Raw genomic sequence first — 21417 nt, 5'->3', positions numbered from 1 at the left:
CTTTGGTGGCCATTATTACTGTCAGTGATAAGAGCAACACTAACGAGTGGCAGATAAGTCGATGGATAGAGTCAGAAAAGCGTATGTGCCAAGGTCACAGGAAGAGTGGAGAGAAGTATCATGGCCTGCGCTGGGCATAGCTTAACATCCTGGAGCTTTACGGGAAAAGAAAGAAGCAAACAATGGTGATAAATTAGGAGGAATATTGGGAGTGTGGTGAAATTATCATCGCTGTTTCTTTTTATTTGTGCTTATTGTGTGGTGGTGGGGTGATTACCGGTTTTATTTGAATGTTTTATAAGCTGTTAGATTTATTTACTGAGAATGCACAGATAAGTAGGGATGTTATTCAGCTCTGTCTTTGTCATGGGCTCCCATCGGCTCTTCCACTGACTTGCTGACGAGCTTAGTTAACGAGGCAAGGGCATGGTGGAGGAGGAGGGCTAGCGCTGGATCTGCGGGAGGACTCATCGTGTTGGGGGAAGAGTGGATGAATCAACTCTCGCAGTCCTGGGGAGGGAGGTGAGCTACCGGATGGAGACTTTCCTGATGTCTTGAGAAAGACATACCGCCAGGGTACGTCAGAGGAGTACGATCACCTCAACATTCTAGGATTTGCTGGAAGCTGCAATAACTCCTCTTTTCCAATCCTGGATGTTCACCATTGTACTTTTTCATATTCTGTTTCTCGAGGTGCCTTCCTACAAGGTGTCTTTAGTCCTAAGCCCAAGGAGCTCTGCAAACATGTTCTTCCATGTTTCTGTGGTGGTCTGTTCTCATTTATCACTCACGGGTGACATGTCACCTCCTCGGGGAGACCTTCTGTGACTCTCCTATCTGAAGTGGCCCCCACCAGCCACCCTCACAGGACCTTGCTTTACTCTCAGCATAATAGCGTCGCCTAGTGGTTCAGCGCACAGGCTGTGGGGCCAGACGCCCAGAGTTCAAACCCTTAGCTGTGTCCCGTCAATGTGTGAAGTTGGGTATGCTAATTAACCCCTAGCCTTAGTTTCTTCACCTGTAAAATGGAAACAAGGAGGATTTGTTTCTTCTGGGACTGCTGTGAGGGCTAACGCACGCACGCCGCACCACCCCCAGCGCACTATAATGTGTCTACTACGGTAGTCCCTGTTGTTTGGACTTTTTCACTGTCTGAAATCACCTTATTTATTGTTATTGACTGTCTCCCGCTGTTAGAATCTAAGTACCACAAAAGCAGGGACTTTTTATTGTTTCATGTTGGGTTACAGGATCTAGAAGAGGCTGCAGAGAAACTCAAGAGAAATTCATCGAATGGATAATCTATTAATATTTAAGAAATGAGGGGTGCCCGTGGCTCAGCCGGTTAAGCGTCTGCCTTTGGCTTGGGTCATGATCTCAGGGTCCTGGGGTTGAGCCCCGTGTCGGGCTCCTTGCTTAGCAGGGAGCCTGCTTCTCCCTCTCCCACTGCCGCTCACCCCACTCATTCTCTCTCTCTCTCTCTCTCTCTCTGTCTCTCAAATAAATAAATAAAATCTTTAAAGAAAAAAGAAAAGTAATGAGCTTGTACAATTTCAGGCCACGCAGGAAAAACAGCTGTCCCGAGATGACCAAACAGCAACACAGCAAGAACGCGAGCTACAGGGTCCCTTGCCTAGACTGAAACAGAAACTATTTCTCTACTTGCACAGCCTACTTTTTTTTGTAGATTCAAAATTGTCCAGGGCTTTTGATCTCTCTCACTGGTCACGTGAAAGCAGTAACTTTTTGTTCAAAAAATTAATGACACTGAAGTATACTAAATATTGCTTTGTCAAACTATACTTCGCCTCTCCCACCCTTCCTCCCTCCTGGGACATGCCCCCCACAAACCAGTAAGAAATCGCTAAAAGTGAGGAGCGCGTGCCGACAGAACACAGGTGAGAGGAAGCCCTAGGGCTCCTAAAAGCCGGACGGCCAACACTGCGTCTTGCTGCCGTGACAATGACACTGACCGCTCTACCTGCAGCTTGCTTACAGAATCCCAAACTTGCTCATGCTACACACTTCGGAACTCATAAATGTCTTGGGTTCAGTTAAGGCAGGAAAAATCAGAACAGTTAAGGATAGAGTCGGGATTTTTCCCTCCACCATATCCCTTTGTAATGGGCCTCTGTAGGAGAACGCTCCTGCCGGTGGAGCTGCCTGGTGCCTCTCCTTTGCTTCGAACCCCGTTAAGGGTTAAGGATGCTCCACATGTGCCCTTCAGACGGTAGGACAGCTCAGCTAAAGGTCGTGCATGGAAGGGCCTGCTTCCCTGCCCCCTTCCTTTTTCTCTCTGAAGAATTCATGTCAAAGAAACTACCCGAACTGACTTTTAGGCGGCCCCTGGTTTCTGATGACTTATATATGGTTTTTAAGCCCCATGATAATGACTCTTAACCATCCCTGACAATGCTACGGTAACCCTAAAGAACTGAGCTATCAGAAGCTCTCAACTCGAAAACTGCAAAACGTCACGCCGGCCACATGTCTCATACATTCGGTTGCTGTGTGTCCTCCCGCATAGAGTAAATATTGTTTGAGAGACTGGTTAGTGTGTTGTAAAATTGATAAGATTCAGGTTTCCAAAGGCATTTCATAAATTTCATAGCTCTTAATTTATGTTGCTATAGTAACCAAAATGTTGGAATTTCCCGAGATTAGGAGGCTTTTGTATCCTTCCCCTTAAAATGATAATAATGTAGATTATGACGCCAGACGTGGTCTTTGCTGTTGTGGGACATGTGCTCTGTATGTTGAGTATTCTGTGGATGCTGAGGTATGACTGAATGTGCAGTAATTGTAATTTCAACTAAGATTCCTGACGCCCAACCTGATTTTATTTGCGTATATGAGCCTTGGTGGCCAAGAGGTTCGTAAAACGGACAGTCTTTCTAAAGAGAAAGGGGGAATTTGAAGGAAGAAGCAGAATTCTTACAAGTAGCCATTCTAGAACGCTCATCTTAAGGACTGATATGAATTTGGTTCACCTTCCCCATCAAAGGGAATTTCTAGCAAGTGCTGAAGACCTTGGTGCATTATTAACAAGTGTTTTAAGAAAAGACACTCTATTGAGGGATTTAGTGCCTCAGCAACATCTGAAGTGAGAATGAGACGTGTAATGAAGCCTGTACCTTGAGACAGGACAATAACTAAGAAACCGATGGGCTGCTCGAGGTCACAGGCGTTAATTATATGGACCCAAAGCAGCCGGGAAACTCGATGCAAATGACCTAGGATTGACCTGAGACCGAAATATGTCCCCTCCCAGAGCCCAGCTCACCTTATATCCGGATGATTTGATGTGCACGCCGCGTTTGGTCAGCGTAGATTTCATTCGGATGAAAAAGGAACGCTCAAGGGTGTTGTCAGTGGTTAGCAGACTGGGGCTGGTTGACTCCACTGAAGAATACAAAAATATACACACACATGATTTAGATGTCTACACAGCCCCTCACAGCTACTGCTCAGGTGCAATCCTTGAGTTCACTAAAAATAAATGACTGATGGGTGCTAAGAGCGTGGTAATCAATTTACCTCATTTAGAAAATGTTTACTTTGCAGAAAATAAAAAAGAAAAATTAATGAATCCAAAGTGACTCCATTCCAGCTTCTAGCAGGAGCTTTTCAGGCCTTCTAACTTCCAGCAGCTCCGCAAGTAGGGTCTACAGTAAGTAAGTAATAGCAGCACACCCGCATCTTGGCAGGTGCACACGGATGGAATGGTCATGAGAAAGGAGGACACCATAGATTTAAGGAATTAACCAAGAATGAGGCTGAGAGGCTGCTGATGAGAGCACGGATCACTTGCTCTTTGTCCTCCCTGCAAATCTGTTCTTGTAACATTTGCCCACTGGCCAGTTCTAAGGACCATGTAACTGTATGCTAGCCGGGGCCCTTGTGCTCCTGAGTTGGTCTCCTTCGTTGTGGGGAATAAGAAAGCATAAAGTCTTCTCAACTGACCCATGATAGAGGGCTGAGAATGGAAGGTACAGACAGAAAGGAATAAAAACCACCAACAGTATCAACTGTCCATTGCTGTCTCTAATGGCGTCTTGCCCTCCGCCCCCATCTGAACCGGATATTAACAAATAATCATCTCCTCTCTTAAGTAAGACTGTTACTCTTCCCCTTCATACACTTTTAGACTAAGTGGAACACTTCTTTACTCCTGAAACTTAAAATGATAGTTTGCAGTCTTGTTGATCTAAAAACACCTTTCTGCAACCAGGCCACAAGGCAACATCAATCTATCTGCTAAGGGATTTTATCAATTTGAGCTTTGTCCTGAAAAGAAATTAATTTTGGTATTTTTAAGCCTAATAAAAACTGTCTAATTTTACTCTTCTAGAATAGTAATTTAAAGTTAAAAAAATTTTTGAGTCTAAAATTGAAAAAAAAAAATATGTCCAACAACGAATGGGATTTGTTTTGAGAAGGCTTACGCTAACACTGATTTTCTCCAGGGTGGGGGTAAAGAAATATGTGTCACAAAGGGACTTGTAAGAATTAAGCATATGTGAAAATAGTTATGAAAACACAAAGAAAAATAGGAAAAACAAGCTTTTGAACTTTAAATTCAGAAACACATTCCATCTCTTTCTAAGGGAAAGAAATACCTATTTTTTTACATGAAACTCGATGCTCAGATGAAAGAATAGGAGCTCCTATAATAGAGAAACCTTACTGTTTGTGGTCTGTGGCTTTTCTTGTATCACTCCTGTCTAAATAGGACTGTATTTTCCTATGTTGGTGGCACTTCGGTTCTGGGGAGAGGGAGCCACTGCAAGTGTCCCTTTCTTATGTGTCTCTCTTACGATTTTCTTTTCTTTTCTTTCTTTCTTTCTTTCTTTTTTTTTTTTTTTTGTTTTAGAGAGCATGGATCTGATGTCATTTTAAATGTACAGCTTTTTATCACTCGAGGGAAAAGCAGAGCCATGTTATATTTAGTACTTTCATTTCTTCTGATTAAATATGAATTACTATGAAATTTTTCTCATCATCTAACACGCCATAATACGCCAACAGCTTTTTAATACACTATATAAGCACAAACTTCTGCTCTAAGAGTTTAATTTGCCCCTCTAATCCAATCACATCAACCTTATTTCTCTTATCAGAGATTCCCATTTTGAATTAAATGAGCTCATTAGTTTTAATCAAAAGCAGAGAGATCAAAACTTAAACGTAAATGCTTTAGATCAGAACTGTCAGTCAGCCGTGCAGTTCTATTTTACTAAAACACAAGATCAGAGACCCTTAGAACCAATTTTTTCTCGTAAGGGATGCCGAGAGCTTGAAGATGCTATATCCTTTTTTTTCCCCCTCCCCTTCCCAAGGACAGATTATACATTTAAGGTTAGACTTCATTTATAGCAGTTTTTCATCCTGGTGGAAATGGAAAAGTATGCCAATCTACTGTTGTCCCTTTCACATTTATTGGCACTGGTCCTCAGAGACTTGAACTAACGGGAAGCCATCAGAATCCACACCACAAACTCGGCCTTAAAAATTCAGCTCTGTTCAGCAAGATCGTGTTTGCAATCGCTGAGGAAAAATGAAACTTCCCGCAGAAGTGAGATGTATTTTAGGGCCCGGGTGCTGGGTACCGTGACCCCAGGAGGGAGGAACCGCCTCACTCCATCCTTAGAAACCGTCGTTTGCAGGACGGAGAACGGCGGAGTACAGCGCTTGGTGGGCACGGTCGAGACGCAGCACGGATGCGCCCCGGCCGAGGCGCTGCACGCAGCACCCCTGCCTTACAGCCGTGACGGCCTAAACATACGGGGGCGGCGGCAATTACACGCAGGACATCCAGTGTGGGAGGAACGCGAAGGTCAGGTTTGCTCCGTGGAAGCTGAGGTTTAAGCTCGAAGCTGGTCTCGGAGCTCTATTTCCGACCATGCGGGAATGGGGAGTTGGGGAGAAAGAGAGGGGGCCCCTTAGGAAAGAGTTTGCTCTCCGATAAAGATTCCCCTTTCCATTCCATATGACTGTCTCCTTCTGAGGACAGGGTGGGAATGACGCGCCAGGCTGTCCCTTCCGCAGGGACGCATAACCCGCGTGCAGCACGCGCGCCACGGCCGAGCTTCCGTCCAGCGCGAGCAAGTGCACGCTGGTTGCCCAGCTCCGACCGCGGGCGCCAGGTGCGGGCCGCCGCTTTCGGGTGCCTCGGGGAGAAGCGCGGTTTTGATGAAGGTTCGGGAGAGAGCGTGGCCTTGGGATGCGCAACATGCCTGTGGCGTTGAATAGAGAGAGTGTGTGTACACACGTGTGCGGATATGGTTGTGCGTGTACGGGGTGTGTGTGTGTGTGAAGAGGACAGTGTGGCGAGAGAGGTGTCCTTAAGACTGGTGCCCTATAAAGACGGTGGGACCCAGTCCACACCAAAGCAGCATTTTCGAGTGCTTTCTAGAGATCAGATGCTTTCCTGTCAGCTTTTTGAGGCAGGCCCTGACTGCTGCGTGCTCTGATAAGAAATTTGGGATTCAGAGATGCTCCATCCCCTGCCGGAGACAGAGGAGAAATTTATGGGTAAAACCGGATTAAGTGGTCAAAGCCCAGATAGGGCCAGTTTTGACCCATGAATTATAAACAAGGAGCTGGAAAACAAAACACAAACGAGACCCACACAACTCAACGCTAGATAAAGAAATATACTCTTTTGCTGAATCTCAAGGGCCTCAACTTTTTAATAAATCTAAATTATCTCAGCTCTTGAAATGTCAGTTTTTGCATATTTTGTAAAATTTACAGAACAATTTATAGCAAAGTTGTAATAATTTTTATGCTGGCAAATGCCACCATAATGTGAAACCATATCTGCGTTATTTCACATTTGTTTATGAATCCCTGACTAGCGTTGTAGTTGCTGCTTCCTTATTACTATGGAGGGGCAGGGGGTGCAGGGGGAGCTCAAGGAGGAGGCAGAAGCTCAGAACCGTCTGGTTCTGCTGGCTAATGCTAGGGCCAAGTCCACCTGAACACTTCCTGTATTCTTTCCAGGGTCTCTGTAAATAGATGAGGCCCCAGCATAAACAGCATCTTTCTTTTTCATACCCTACAAATGTTTTCAGTGCAACCTAGGGTCAGAACCCTCCGACCGCCACCAACTCCTGATATAGGAGGGAAGGAAAAGAAAAATTAAGTTTTGAGAAAACTTGGTTGCTCCTCAATTGTGAACGAAGTTTTTTTCCTTTTGAAGGAGAAGTGGATTGGGGCATGTTGCTAACATATGAAGTTAAATATATTCTTTTCCTATTTCATTGCCTAAATGAACCTTTCCTTTTTCAGAGGTTCTGTGCACACAGGACAAACCAAAGTGCAAATAACCAAAATTACTTTCAGAAGACAAGGGAAGAGATGTTTGTTCGTTTTGCAATTACCTCGATAAAGCCAAATTGTTCCATTGTCCTATTCTGTTTGCTTTGTTAGATACTGATGTATTTTAGGACTTTAGAATGAGTATGTGTCAAGTATGTGACAAGTTGTTTCTTTTCTTACAAAAGTTTTCCTGCTCTTCTTCAGCCACTCGGAAGTTATCCATAGTCATATGGCTGTCCGTGGTCAAGGAAATGTGAGCCAAAGTCCTGTGTCGCTTCCAGGGGGAACTTTTGAAAAGAGCCAGTGTCTTACTAGAAAGCGGTCCTTTCTCTTTCTTTCTGCCATGGTGACTATCGACATTTCAGATGGTGCCTGCTCCGTCAGCCTGCGTCTTGGAACGGACATAGTGTGGGACAGAACCCACAGCTGACCCTCAGAGAAGTAAATTTTTGTTATAATTTCAGAATCATTTTTTACTGCAGCATAACTTAGCCCATACTGACTGGATACAAATACTAGATCTTTATTACATAGAAAGAGTCTGTGTTGTCCAAGTCTTCCACGTAGTCAGTGGCAGAGCGCACAGACATGACATATGTTTGTCTGACTCCAAAGGTCACGATGTTGCCAAATGCTGTTCTTATAGTTATTTCTATCCTCATTTTATGTCTTATGCTAGGTACTCCAGGTCAACAAGGTTGGCACAGGTCTAATTTGCATCCCCTTTACCACCTACCATGGTTCCTTGTTCTCAGAGCAAAAATTACACATACATGCACATAATACATATATGCATTTACATACGTCTAATATATTCAATAACTAATATTCATTAAATATTGACTTTAAGAAGATCTTCCCAACCTGGTTTTCCAATAGTAGGACAAACATGGTAAATAAATCTTATCTCACAGATAGTATCCCAGCAGATTTTATGTTTACCCAGGATGACAAATGTGGTCATTTAAAAACGCCATAAATCATTTGATACTCCTCCTTCCAAAAGGCAGGGCCTACCTTCTCTCCCCTTGAGGGTGGGCTAGACTTGGTGACTTGCTTCTAATAGACAGCACATGGTGGGATTGGTAGGCTATGACTCCGTCATGACAGGCAGAATTACTTCTATTTTGCTCTCTCCTGGGTCACTCACTCTGATGGAAGCCAGCTGCCATGTTGTGAGGACACTTGTGCAACCTGGTGGAGAGGCTAGTGTCGCAAGGAACATAACTTTCCTAGTGAGTCACAGTCACATGAGTAAGCTTAGAAGTGGACCCTCCTGCCCCAGCCAAGTCTTCAGATGACTGTGCTCTGACTGAGATTTCCATTGTAACCTCAGGAAGGATTCTGAGCTAGAACTCACATTAACTGCTACTGGATTCCTGACCTGTAGAAAATAGGTGAGATAACTTCAAGCAAAACACTTGGCATAATCTGTTATACAATGATAGATAACTACTATAACATCCACATCGACCTTCTTTCTGGAAAAATCGTAGCCTTGTTTCGGTATGTGACCACAACATGGGTCAAACTAATAGTGAGAAGGAATGCACAGCCCACAGTTCTGGTACCTGGTGAATTCACACACACGAGAAACATTACCTGCAATGCTGATTTTTGTAAGCAGGGTTTGTGTTTTCAAAGATAACGCTCAACTGATTTTTTAAAATGTGTGATTTGCAAAAGATGCTATCAACGGTGTCATCTACAAAACTGGGAGATCTTGAAAGGCAGGCCTGATGGCTTGCTTGTCTCTTGTTGTATTTATTCCCTGCTCTCCTCCTGCTTCCCTTACCCCCACCCCCCACCCCAGGACCTGCAAATGCCCAGGATGGTGCTCACATAAGTAGTCACTCCGTGTACGTGTGGAATAAACTAACAGGTGCTTTCTTTTAAGAATTATTATTCCCTTTATCCCTGCCATGCCATGCTCAGGGACCGTCCTGGCCCTAGACTTGGGTGTTTTGTAGTTGTTTGTTTGTTTTTGAGGACAGGGAATCGTGCCTTCTCCTTGTATTCATCTCTAAGGCGGCATGTTCTGCAAAGCGTTATTTTGAGTCATGGGCCAGTAAAAAAAGGAAAAACAAAAAGGATGGGCCTGATTTCTCCCAGAATTAGAGAATATTTTGTTCTCTTTTTGAGAGTTGGCCTTCATCTCACTGGCCTGTCCTCTAGGACGTGCCAGGCAACTTTGAAGGGGAGAAGAGGCTTCAGTAGACTAGACTGAGCTCCTTGGCCACGGGGGCAAGGCAGTGCCCACCGTGTTCTGTGAACACACGCTGCACCACCCTTTGGCTGCCATGCAGACGCACTTCCAGCCAGGGTGCCCTGGCTCAGCAATCAGCCTCTCTCAGCTTCAGTGCTTGCTCTGGAGAACGACAAAAAAAACAAAACAAAAAAACCCAAAACCAACGAAAAAAAAACCCACTGAATTTATTTAAGTCTCATTAGGGCTGATTCCTGCTCCCACTCAGTTGCGAGTCTTCAGCATTGTTTAGAAACTTGTGAATCATTAACTGAAACTCTAGAGCATAGCTGTGAAAATAATTGTGGTTCAATAATGATGTAATAAACTTTTTTCAAAGTCACATTAAGAATAATCCGCCAAAAAAAAAAAACGAGGAAAATAATAATCTGCCAACCCATGCCACCTGTCAGCACACCCTCCCTGGCAATATCCGCCTGCCTGGGATGAGAATCATAATGCATAAGGTTGCCTTCCAGGTCCCCTGCGCCTGGCAGGGGTTGCTGCTTGGTGAGGCTGTCCCCTGAGGGAGAGCAGCGCGTTCAGCGGCCGCCTGCTGCTCTGCAGTTGGGGTGTGCATGATACCACTCTGGGGAAACAGACGCGGCGTCAGAGTCAAGCTGCTACCAGCGGGTGTTTCTATACACAACTACTAAGCCACAGGAAAGTTCAAGGGGAAAACCTGGGTATTGTAAAGCTAGCCTTTGAGAGTCCACGACATCCAATGTGACCCATTCTGAAGCAGGCTGTGCGCTCCCAAGAACACGCCATATGAATACTGCAAGCAAGCGTTTTAAATCTTACTGGAGACGCCCTATAAATGTTGCCACTTGAGGGATCTATTCTGGGAGAGAAATATGGCATGTCCTCCCGGGACGCTGTTGGATTCCATTACCAATATTGCGTATGGGATCGAGTGTGGCAATGCTTTTATCACGACTATAAAGTGGTTACGAGCCAATTCCTCATATAAAACATACTCAAAAACATTGAGGCTTTTTTTCCCTCCCTTTTCTGTTTCCTTCTTTTATTTCCTTCCTTTCTTTTCTCTCTTTTCCTTTCCTTTTTTTTTTTTTTTTTAACAACAAACATGATGTCAGACAAAGGGCATCAGGACTTGGTCTTTTGTAGTACAAAACAAAATAACAATACATAAACACCTTTGTGAAGGCAGCTCAAAACCCCATGTTTTCTATTAAAAAGTCATGTTCAATCTTCACTGTTGATAGAACCGAATAGCTAACACAGAGAACATTGTATATCAGAAAGGTCAATAGTTATTATGAGCTACAAATATATTTTTTTCCATCCTTCAGGCTGTTTAGCGCATATCACAGCATGAGCAGCTGTCTTCTTTAATGCTTTTAAAATTAGAATCCCAAAGAGGAAGAAAAAATTATGGTTGCAATGATTGCTCTTTGCTTTTGTAAGTTTACTTTAATAAACTATTTTATATACATGAATCTTCCATGCAGCCTATCCATGGGGCAGGGACCGGTTGCCAGGATCGAGTTGAACTGCCATGTTTATTTTCTTAGCATTCTGGCCAAATCTCCATTCCAGGAGCAGATGTTGTCGACATACTATTTTTTAAAAAGGAGTTCTATAGAGGAGTCTGGCTGCAGAGGCACTGGCAAGCACACACATATGCATTCTGCCTTTTCACTGCTTTAAAGCTCTGTGACGAACTACAACAATGCCATGTGATGAGAGACAGTTCCGCAGCCCTGGCTGCAAAATCAGCCGGTGATTCGAGCCATTGATACACAAACTCTCTCTCTCTCTCCAAGTGCGGGCCTGTGGACTGGGAGCATACCTTTTAAGGTTTGAAAGGTTGATCTTCTGCCTGTCCCTAGAACTTTTTGCCCTTACTCAGCACATGATCCTAAGACACAAAATGAGGTTTTTAAAATAGCACATGTAAGCACCTGTCAGATGTTTTATAATCGCTCACTTAGTCTTTGTTCAGTTATTTAAATGATTACGAATATCTACAATGAGGTGGAGCCATTTATAAATGTAAGTGCTTACATTGTGGAGGACGGGAAATAGGTAGTCACTTCCGGCAGGGAGGAATGCTATGAAGAAGCACATGCAGAGTAAGGGGCTGGAGAGCATTGGTTGGGTGGACACAGGGTCTCATTGATGGGAGCGCTTTGGAGAAGACACAAAGTCACGTGGATAACTGGGGGAAGATACCACGCACACCTCACATTGTAACTTTCGGATTGGTAAACGGCTTTATAGAAAACTATTATTTGGATGGATAGGTACTGGTGACCAATTCTAGACATGTTACCTTTTGCCCTTTTTTTGGGTCCAAAATTAAAATAAGTGCTATACTAAAGACAAATAATTTAACATGTAGGAAACTGAGGGTGGAGTTAATGGACATAATTGTCCAGAACATTCAGTGCCTCCCAGATATACCTACCGGTATTGTCGATTCTTTGGGCAACTCCAGACTGAGTAGCTTCAGGACAGAAGGGGGAGAAAGACTAAATAAATGACCTTCCTCTCTTTGGTGCATTTTGGTAATGAACATAAAGAGACCTGAGCATGTTTACTGATCAAGAAGATTGAGCTTAAAGGTGTATACACTGGAAATGCTAATTGAAGAATTTAAATCCTAAGGGATATTTAATCAGTGACTGAGAAAGATAAGTGAGTCTCTGAAATGGGGGGGGGGAGAGGATATGGGAGGAAAAAAGGGGGGGAGAGAGGAGTGTGATGGGAATGGCCTTGAACAACTTAATTTTAATAGAGGACATGGGAGAAGGAGAGGATTTTGAAAGTGAAAGCAGCTACCTAGCAGCCCATGTGGGCAAAGCAACTAGGACCGACAGAAAATAAATAAGACTTCACAGTAGCTGGAAGTTCCTTAATTTTAAGAGCGCTAATTTTCTAGGGTATCCTAATAATAGTGGGCTTTGTGGTCTTTCCAGGCAGTGCTCAGGATTGGGAACTTTTCCCAGGGAATGGGAGCTGGCACAATGGGATTGAAAGAAAGTCCATAGAGTGAGGGATTGCCAAGGGTTAAAAACAAGCAAGTGAAAGCAACAGGGCTGCGGATGAGAAAGGGTGATGGGGCAGCCGGGGAGGTGACCTGGGGGAGGCAGCCAGAAAGGGGAGGTTTGTTTAGAAAGGATTTGTGAGAATGCGGTTTACGGCTTTTACATAAGTTTATATTATATCTCTTTCTATTCTATGTTCATAGGAAAGTTGGGAAATATGAAAGAGTAAGCCAGAAAATAAAAAAATCTCTCTATAACCTTAACACTCAGTTACAGTCACTATTAAAACTAATGTTTTGTTGCAGTCTTATTTGCTATTTATTTCTATACTTATTTCAAAATTGGGACCATACCTGTGTCTCCTGCATTTTTTAATGTCAGTCATTGCTCACTGTGTGATAATAGCAGTACTTTTATTATACACTGTTAGGGGAATAAAAGGATAATAGAGCTCTTGGTTGCAAATCAGCTTTAAGAAAAAAAAAAAAACAGAAATGAGAGATCTGCATTTGCCCATATTAGTCTCACTTCAAACATGCTATTTTTACTGGCTACATAACGTTCCATCGCTTGGTGATGAATTTCTTTGAAATTCATCTTCCTTCAACTTTTTTATTATTTCTTAGGGTGGATTTCTAGCAGTAGTATTACTGGGTCAAAGAACATGAGCTTTCTTTTTTTCCCTTTGTGTACAAATTGATTCTGTATACAACTTTGCAGGAAAGTTATGCTGTATCAGTTAACATATTATCAACAGTGTTTGATGGCATTCCTATTGATTGCCATCTTACAATATTTATTCTCACTTAATAAAAAAAATTAAATTAGCAGAAGATTGAGAGAAGATACTTTATTGGGGTCTTCCTGAAAAGCAGTATATAAAAACATCTCACATGTTTAATTTGCATTTCTATTTCTAATGAAGTTGAATGATATTTAATCCATATTTATTGGCCGTGTGAATCTTTTTCAGTGAATCCTACATTTATGTCCTCTGTTTTCTATTTGAGTTTTTAGTATCTTTCTTATCAATTTGAATGAGGTAGTTACCTTTATTAAGGATATTATATTTTTATTTATTTATTTATTTATTTATTTATTTATTTTTAAAGATTTTATTTATTTATGTGACAGAGAGACAGCCAGCGAGAGAGGGAACACAACAGGGGGAGTGGGAGAGGAAGAAGCAGGCTCCCAGCGGAGGAGCCCGATGTGGGACTCGATCCCGGAACGCCGGGATCACGCCCTGAGCCGAAGGCAGACGCTTTAACGACTGCACCACCCAGGCGCCCCCCCCTTTTTTTTTTTTAAGATTTTATTTATTTATGTGAAAGGATATTATATTTTTAAAATATAATTTATTTTAGAGAGGGGGGAGGGGCAGAGGGAGAGAGAATTTTAAGCAGACTCTGTGCTGAGCACAGAGACTGACGCAGGGCTCCGTCTCACGACCCTGAGATCATGACCTGAGCCGAAACCAAGAGTCAGATGCTTAACCCACTGCGCCACTCAGGTGCCCCAAGGATATTATTTTTGACATACTTCTTGTAAATATTTTCCCATATGTTTGCATTTCCTGTTTGTAATGTTCACTGATACACGTTTTTAAATTTTATATTGAGAATTGTATACGTTTTTCCCTTTGTGACTTCTTTTTGTTGCACTTATATCTTAGAAAGTTTTTCTCCTTTTCTCACACAGATGTTTGGCATGTTGAAAATGAAGCATGGTTAAAGGCCAAGGGATGGCTCTGCCAATGGGTGGCTAAAGGCACGTCAAAGAACGAGCTTTTCGAGCTGTGGCAGTCAAGGACGTGTGTGTGGAGTAGCGTCTCATCCCGGAAGCTGCCATTCTGGTGTCTGTTGCCTCCTTGAGGAGACTGCTGCACAGGAAGACTGCAGAGCACAAGCGGACGCCATTGGGGACAGTAGGTGAGTGCTGTGGCTGTTGACAGAGGATCGCACTGAGAACAGGTAAAGAAGGCCCTTTTCATTCTTTTAAGAGGAATTTTGGAGTGATGATATTGGGGGAAGTGGTGCAAAAGTGGCTGTGGAAACGAAGTATGATGGCCACTCCTCGTTGGCATTGGAGAGTCAGAAGCAGAGGAATCATGGTGTCTATCAAGAGAGAGTTTCAAGAGTGAAAGGTTTTAGTAAGAGTGAAGAAGCAGAAGTGGAGCTTGTGGAAAAGGTGGTGACTCTTGCACAGTTTATTCTTTACATGAGAGTTCCCAAATAAAATCCAGGAAACCTTATTAAATTTGAATTTCAAATAAACAATGGCAGTTTTTTTTTTTAGCATGGTCCAAATATTGCATATGCATTTCAAATTTAACCGAGACACCTATATTTTTATTAGCAAGATCTGGCCACGCTGCCCCTAGGAAAAGGAGGAAGGGTTTTGAATGAGAGCTGTCATGTGATTAACAGGAATGAAGATTGGAGGAGTTTAGAAGCTTGGCCTGAGATCCATTTGTTTGACAGAGAAAAAGTTCTGAATGGTTGGCAGTTTCCCCTGGAGAACGTTAGAGAACTAAGCAATGACTGAAAATTCAAGTGAATGTTGATATAAATATGTGGCTTTTTTCAAATTTGCCTTCTCAGAGATGGGGTCTAGCACATGGCGATTTTTCAAAATTGAAGTGTAACTGACATACAATATCCCCTTAGTTTCAGGTGTACATCATAGTGATTCGATGTTTTTATACATTATGCAAAGATCCCCAATGTAAGTGTCGTTACCATCTGTCACCATACAAAGTTATTACAATATTATGGACTAAATTCCGTATGCTGTCCTTTTCATCCTCATGACTTATTTTATAACTGGAAGACTGTACCTATTAACCCCCTTCACCTGTTGTGCCTTCCCTCCAACCCTCCCTGCTCTGGTAACCAACGGTTTGTTTCCTGTGCCTATGAGTCTGTTTCTGTTTTGATTGTTTTGTTTTTTAGATTTTACACATAAGCCAAATCATGACTTATTTCATTTAGTAAAACACTCTCTAGGTCTATCCATGCTGTGGCAAATGGTGAGATTCTATTCTTTTTTATGGCTGAATAATATTCCTCTGTGTGTGTGTGTGTGTGTGTGTGTGTGTGTGTGTGTGTGTGTGTGAGAGAGAGAGAGAAAGAGAGAGAGAGAGAGAACTTCTTTATTTGTTCATGTATTGGTGGGTACTTAGGTTGCTTCCCTACCTTGGCTGTCATAAATAACGCTGCAGTGAACATAGAGGTGCATATAGCTCTTCAAATTGGCATTTTCATTTTCTTTAGGTAAATACCCAGCTGTAAAATTGCATGGTCCACATGGTAGTTCTATTTTTAATTTTTTGAGGAGCCTCCATACTGTTTTCCAGGGTGGCTGCACCAATTTACATTCCCACCAACAGTTCCAAGTGCTCCCTTTTCTCCACAGCCTCACCAACACTTGTTATTTTTTTGTCCTTTTGATTTTAGCCAATCTGACAGGTGTAGGGTGATGTCTCGTTCTGGTTTTGATTTGCATTTTCCTGATGATGACTGATGTTGAACATCTTCTCATGTGCCCATTGGCTATCTGTATGACTTCTCTGGAAAAATGTCTATTCAAGAGTTCTGCCTATTTTTTAATTGGGTCATTTGTTTTTATAATAAGTTGTGTGAGTTCTTTATATATTTTGGATATTAACCCCTTATTGGAAGTAGCCAGTTTTTATTTCCGTGCGGGTGCACGTGTGATCTGGGGATAGAGGAGAGCCTGGGTTGGCAGGTCTCCACAAATGTCTCCTGAGTCAGTGTCTTCTGCTCACTTATTATTTTTTATCATATAGGAGAAATTTGAGCAGCTAGAATTTGTTGGTTTCATTATGCTTTGGTCCAGCATGTCTTGAAGTGGTTACTTTTCAAAGTGTTTTCAGTTAGAAGTACTATATTAAATCCATCATCAATAAAGGATTGAGGTTTATTGGAGAATATTCTAGTAACATTATTTATACTTGTAGTAATTTAGGGGAGCCAGAAGTGGGAGATAGCCCGGTAATTATCTATAGCTTACTTTGCTAATGAATATCTATCTTGACATCTTATAATTAAGCAAATTTTCCTTTTACTTATGATCCCAGTAAGTTTCAATGACCACTGCTCTATCTTAGCACCTAAACGAAGTCTTCTAATCCTTTGGCAGAAGTAACCGTGCTTTACTGTGAGGAAGACAGGGCTTCATCATTATAATTTTGGCCAGCTAATAGATGTGTAGGCATCATAACATATATGCCGGCATCATTTCCATATCTGAACTCGACTTTAGGTCATTTGTATATTTTCTTCAAGGCTATGCATAATCTTCCCAAGTGGTGGGGATAAAAAAAAAAAAAGCAGACATTTTTTAATGACTCCATTTACATAGTTCGCAATTAGCCTTGCTGTAGAATTACCCTCTTTTCTTCAATTTAAAAAGATAAAGGCTATTGCTAATGGTGATGGTGAAAATGGGTAGACGCATCCTTTTCTCAAACTGGGTGCAACGCAAATTTGTATTAATTACTGCATTACTGCCCCTTTCCCTGCTTCACATATAACTCTCTAATGTTGTACTTGATATTTTTTAACATCGACATTTCAGCGTTCTATCGGATGGCTTCTGGGTCTAAATTGTATATCCTATAATGCCAAATAATTATTTTAAAAACTGGCAGCACGTATTCCTTGTTGCCTGGTAGCTGAATGCTCCCACTGCATTTGTCATAATTGTTCTGTGGTTAATCCTCTCAACTGCAGGGACTCCAGGTATTTATGGTTGCCCTTGATCTGGGTCTCCAATTATTTGACCCTCCGTGAGAAGGAATCCATCTATAACAGTAGGCTGTCCTTTGCCTATTGCTCCATTTTATTATTGCATTTATTCTCAACAAACTCCATTTGCATGTCGTCAGTTAAGTTCTTCGGATTTTTCAAGAGCTTGAGAAAACTGCATTGTAGAAGTGACATGCAGGTTCAGGTCTTATCCATGGAGAAAATGCCCCTGTTGTGATGCTTAGCCTCCTGTTTTGCTCAAAGTTATGACCCGCATCTTTCAGGACCCTCCTTAGTCACTCAGTCACAAGCAAAACCAAAGACATCAACACAAGCTTCCCTGAAATAGAAACACTGTATACATAAAACACTGGGGACCGAGCACGCTTTCCTTCCGCAGAGAGACTTCAGAGTATTTCCCAGTCCCTGCACATACAGTGCACAGGTATTGTAATGATTACTCATATTAATTACTTACATGGTAGATAGTACAGCTTTTACTTTCTTCCGATAAAGTTCGTGTATTATATTTTTGGTGCGCAAATCGTGTTATGTTCTTTAAATTGTGAAGCATCTAATATACTGGACAAAATTAGCTTATATCCAAAGTGGAAACTAAAAATCTCATGTCAACCTAGGAAGGTCTTTATTCTGAAGGCTATGTCTTGCCCTTCAGAGTTTTTTTTGTTGATACTAACAACCACTATCTTCAATCTTTTCTCGAAGAGTAGACTGCTTCTCTCCAACCAGGTAAAATAGCAGTGTGTCTAGAAGTAATTTGGGGGAAGACCGAAGTAGTCTTAAAGGGGAAACAAGGGCAAAGGAGAAATTATCTTTTTACTGAGAGAATTAGCTTACTTTAAAAAGAATACCTTCTCTTATACAATTTGAAGTCTAACATTTTAGTAGATGTATCTTAGTCCAAAAACAAAATTATCGATAAAAATCCTTGCTAGCTTGACAATTATTTTCCTTTCTCCTTTTGGCTTGTTGGGGAAGAAAGAAAGCATTCAGATACATGCAGAACATGTAAGTAATCTCAGTAAGGTGATATTCTTGGGATTTTCCATATTTATATATTTTTTCCTACATTGTATTTTCACTACCCAAGAGCCCTGGCTGTTATTTTTTTCCCGAAGTCTGAAGATCCCCCCACGGGTTAACAAATGATTGAGGATTCTCTCTTAAAAGACTCTTTAAAAAACTGTCAGAATCAGCCTGAGACAAAGATTTATTATGAACTATTTAAAGGGCTTAATATATGTATCCCCAATGAGCCCTTGGAGCAAACTAAAAAGGAAGAGTGGAATTCTCAAAGAATAGGAAAAAATCTCCAATGCCCCACTTTCTTCGCACCATGATTACTGTTTACTCAAAGGATAAAATGCCTAACCTGTCACACAAAGTCTTCAGAAGCCACAGTCCTGCTGATGTACAGTAGAAACAAAACAATGAAGACCGACAGTAATGTGCTTGAGAAAGGCAGCTGTAATTTACTTTCTAACCTGTTCACTAACACACTAATGTGGCTACATCTTGTAGCAGGAGCTGATCTCTGACCCACGCAGCAATCAAACAACTACCCGAGTGTCGGCTGTCACAGAAGCTGGGACCGTCACCTTAATTATACGTTGCTGGATAACAAACCTTCCCTTAATGAGCAACTTTTCTCCTACGTGTATTCCGACTCACCCGTTCTGTCCTTGAGAAGGCCCATTGCAGATCAGTGCAGTTGGAATTTGCGAAGCATATTCATAAGTATTCTTCCTAACAGGTCATAAATACTACCTGCGCAGGCTGTTTGCTTTATGAGAATGCCAAGATATAATTAAAATTATAGGCTTGCGCTCCTGGGAGGCTCTAGAGAAGAATCACTCAAGACGGAAGGGAAACTTTTCAGTGAACTTGGAACCAAGCTTTTCTCTTTTCATATTAGTAATAATAGTAATTATTATTATTGTAATGACTGTCTTCTTTTCTTTGGGATTTATGTTTGGCAATGAGATTTTTTCCCCCCTTAATTGATACGATGTCTGTACTAGTATTTTGTCTTCCTAGACATGGGATTTCTTTATTTTCCTTTCATTATAACTATCCTTGATTCTGCTATGATTGGCTGATAATGCCCCAACAATGAACACAGAGGAGGGTCTTACAGATAACCTTGAGGAGAAACAGTGCCTCTGGATGAAAAGAAGGCTTTAACATTTAGGACAAACAGGGAGGCAATCTTAAATATAAAGATGTACTTCCATCACGCCAAGAGCTTGGTGCCGGTTTGGGACTAGTCCATCAGCAAGGCGAATGGGATAGACTGGTGACTCATTGCAGAGGAGGAGAGGACTTGGAGACCGGACCTGTGGGCTCCACTTTGATTTTATTTTAATCTTCTAAAGACTTTGCTTCTTTGTCTTTTCATAGGGGTAGATACATTTTCTCTGCCAGATGGTTCTGGTGATGTTTGGTAGGATGTGTGGTAATACATAGAGAGCATTTAGAGAACTCTATTGTATTTACTGTAAGCTGCCACTTACAGTGGAGACACGAATTAATCCATGCAAATCATACTGGTCGGCACATGATGAGCCCTCAGTGAATGTTAGCTTTTGTGACTGTACTCGGTGCTCCTAATATCTTTGCAGATATTAGGTGGATCTAGGAGCAGTAAGGGATGGTTATACTCAGTAGTCCCCTGGGTCCCGGAGCAGACGTTCTAACCTGGAATAGCAACAGTGGTACCGCGGGGCAGGATGCTGGCGGCAAACGCAGAACCCAGTAGTGCGGCATGGGGGTCCGGCAGACGCCTTGGAATTAGGAAGCCTGAGTTCTGGGTCTGGCTTAGCAACCAGACAGCTCTACAGTCTTCAGTAATCATGGATCTCTCCACCATCGATTCCCTTAGCCCTCAGAAGCACACGATATTACACGTCTTATCTAATGTCAGGAGGTTGTTGGGGAAATCAAATAAATCCATATGAAGGAAAGGTTTGATTAATGTAAGTTAAATTTAACAAACTATAGAAATGATCCCTGAAAGTATAGTCTTTAATGTAAGTTAAATTTAAGCAGCAAACATTTGTTGAGCACTTATGCGGTACCTGGTACTGGAATACCGTGTCAAATGTGAATGTGATCAACACTGGGAAAAGAACACAAATAACCTGTAGACATGTTGCTATTTTGTTCTCAAAATCCATAGATTCACTAACATTCCTGGTTTGTGTTACTATCATCAACACCACTTTGGGTGAAAGATTACCAGGCTGATAAATTTCAGAAGTGGATAGGTATCATGAACCTGACTGCAAGATGGTAAGAAAATTTTACAGTCACTGGTTTGACTAGAAAGTGCCACAGACTAAATGTGAACATGAGAAAATGCAAATGCAAAAAAGGAGAGTAGAAAATTAAACAGGGAATAGAAACAAGGAAGAAAGATGTTGTGTAGTAAGAAAGAAACCAGAGAAGATTTAAAAGATAAGTACAAAGGACTAAGAGGGATAAGAAAACCATAAAAACTATACAGATGAAGCAGGAATAAAATGTGCAAAACCGGAACCAAAGAACATTGAGAAAATAAGGGGAGAAAAGAGGAATGGAAGGAATAAGAATGCTGTTCTTACAACCACATCATGGGGTAGAGTTTGCAAACCAGCTGCTGATTCTGGGGTTGCATGCGCCAAAGACCTATGCTTTCCTCAGCCCTAAAAAGCTGGAAAAGCATGACTCGCCACAAATTTGGATATTCATTTTTAAGAAATCTAACCATTGCAAAAGCCAGTATCCCCAAATTTGCAACATTCGGATTTTAAATCCATCTATGGGGTAATAGGCTAGATTTCCTTATTAGCCATTTTCTTTCGTGCACACCAGCTTTGAGGTACCGGGGATTAGAATGAATGCCAGTGATTTACATATACATTTAATTTAGTTGTCACAACACTCTTCGAGATAAGCCCTTTTATTTTTCCCATTTTAAGGAGGATCCATTGGCTACCACCATGTACTCTGAAACAGCCTCTACTGCTCCTACATCATGGCTTAAACTAAGTCTAGATTCATT

At 41.8% G+C, this 21417-nt stretch overlaps 1 protein-coding gene across 1 annotated transcript in view; it reads right to left on the bottom strand.

Annotated features, from left to right (window-relative positions):
• NPAS3 (neuronal PAS domain protein 3) overlaps window positions 1-21417 on the bottom strand; it is a 711295-nt gene that overhangs the window by 59656 nt on the left and 630222 nt on the right. The window contains exon 7 of the mRNA XM_008710429.2: window positions 3284-3402. Coding sequence (XP_008708651.2) covers window positions 3284-3402 — 119 coding nt within the window. The remainder of the gene's footprint in view (window positions 1-3283; window positions 3403-21417) is intronic.

Source organism: Ursus maritimus, unplaced genomic scaffold (genome assembly GCF_017311325.1).
Source record: "Ursus maritimus isolate PB19 unplaced genomic scaffold, ASM1731132v1 scaffold_36, whole genome shotgun sequence".
NCBI lineage: Eukaryota > Metazoa > Chordata > Mammalia > Carnivora > Ursidae > Ursus > Ursus maritimus.
Note: the sequence above shows the minus strand (reverse complement) of the source record. Positions and strands in the feature narration are given on the sequence as shown.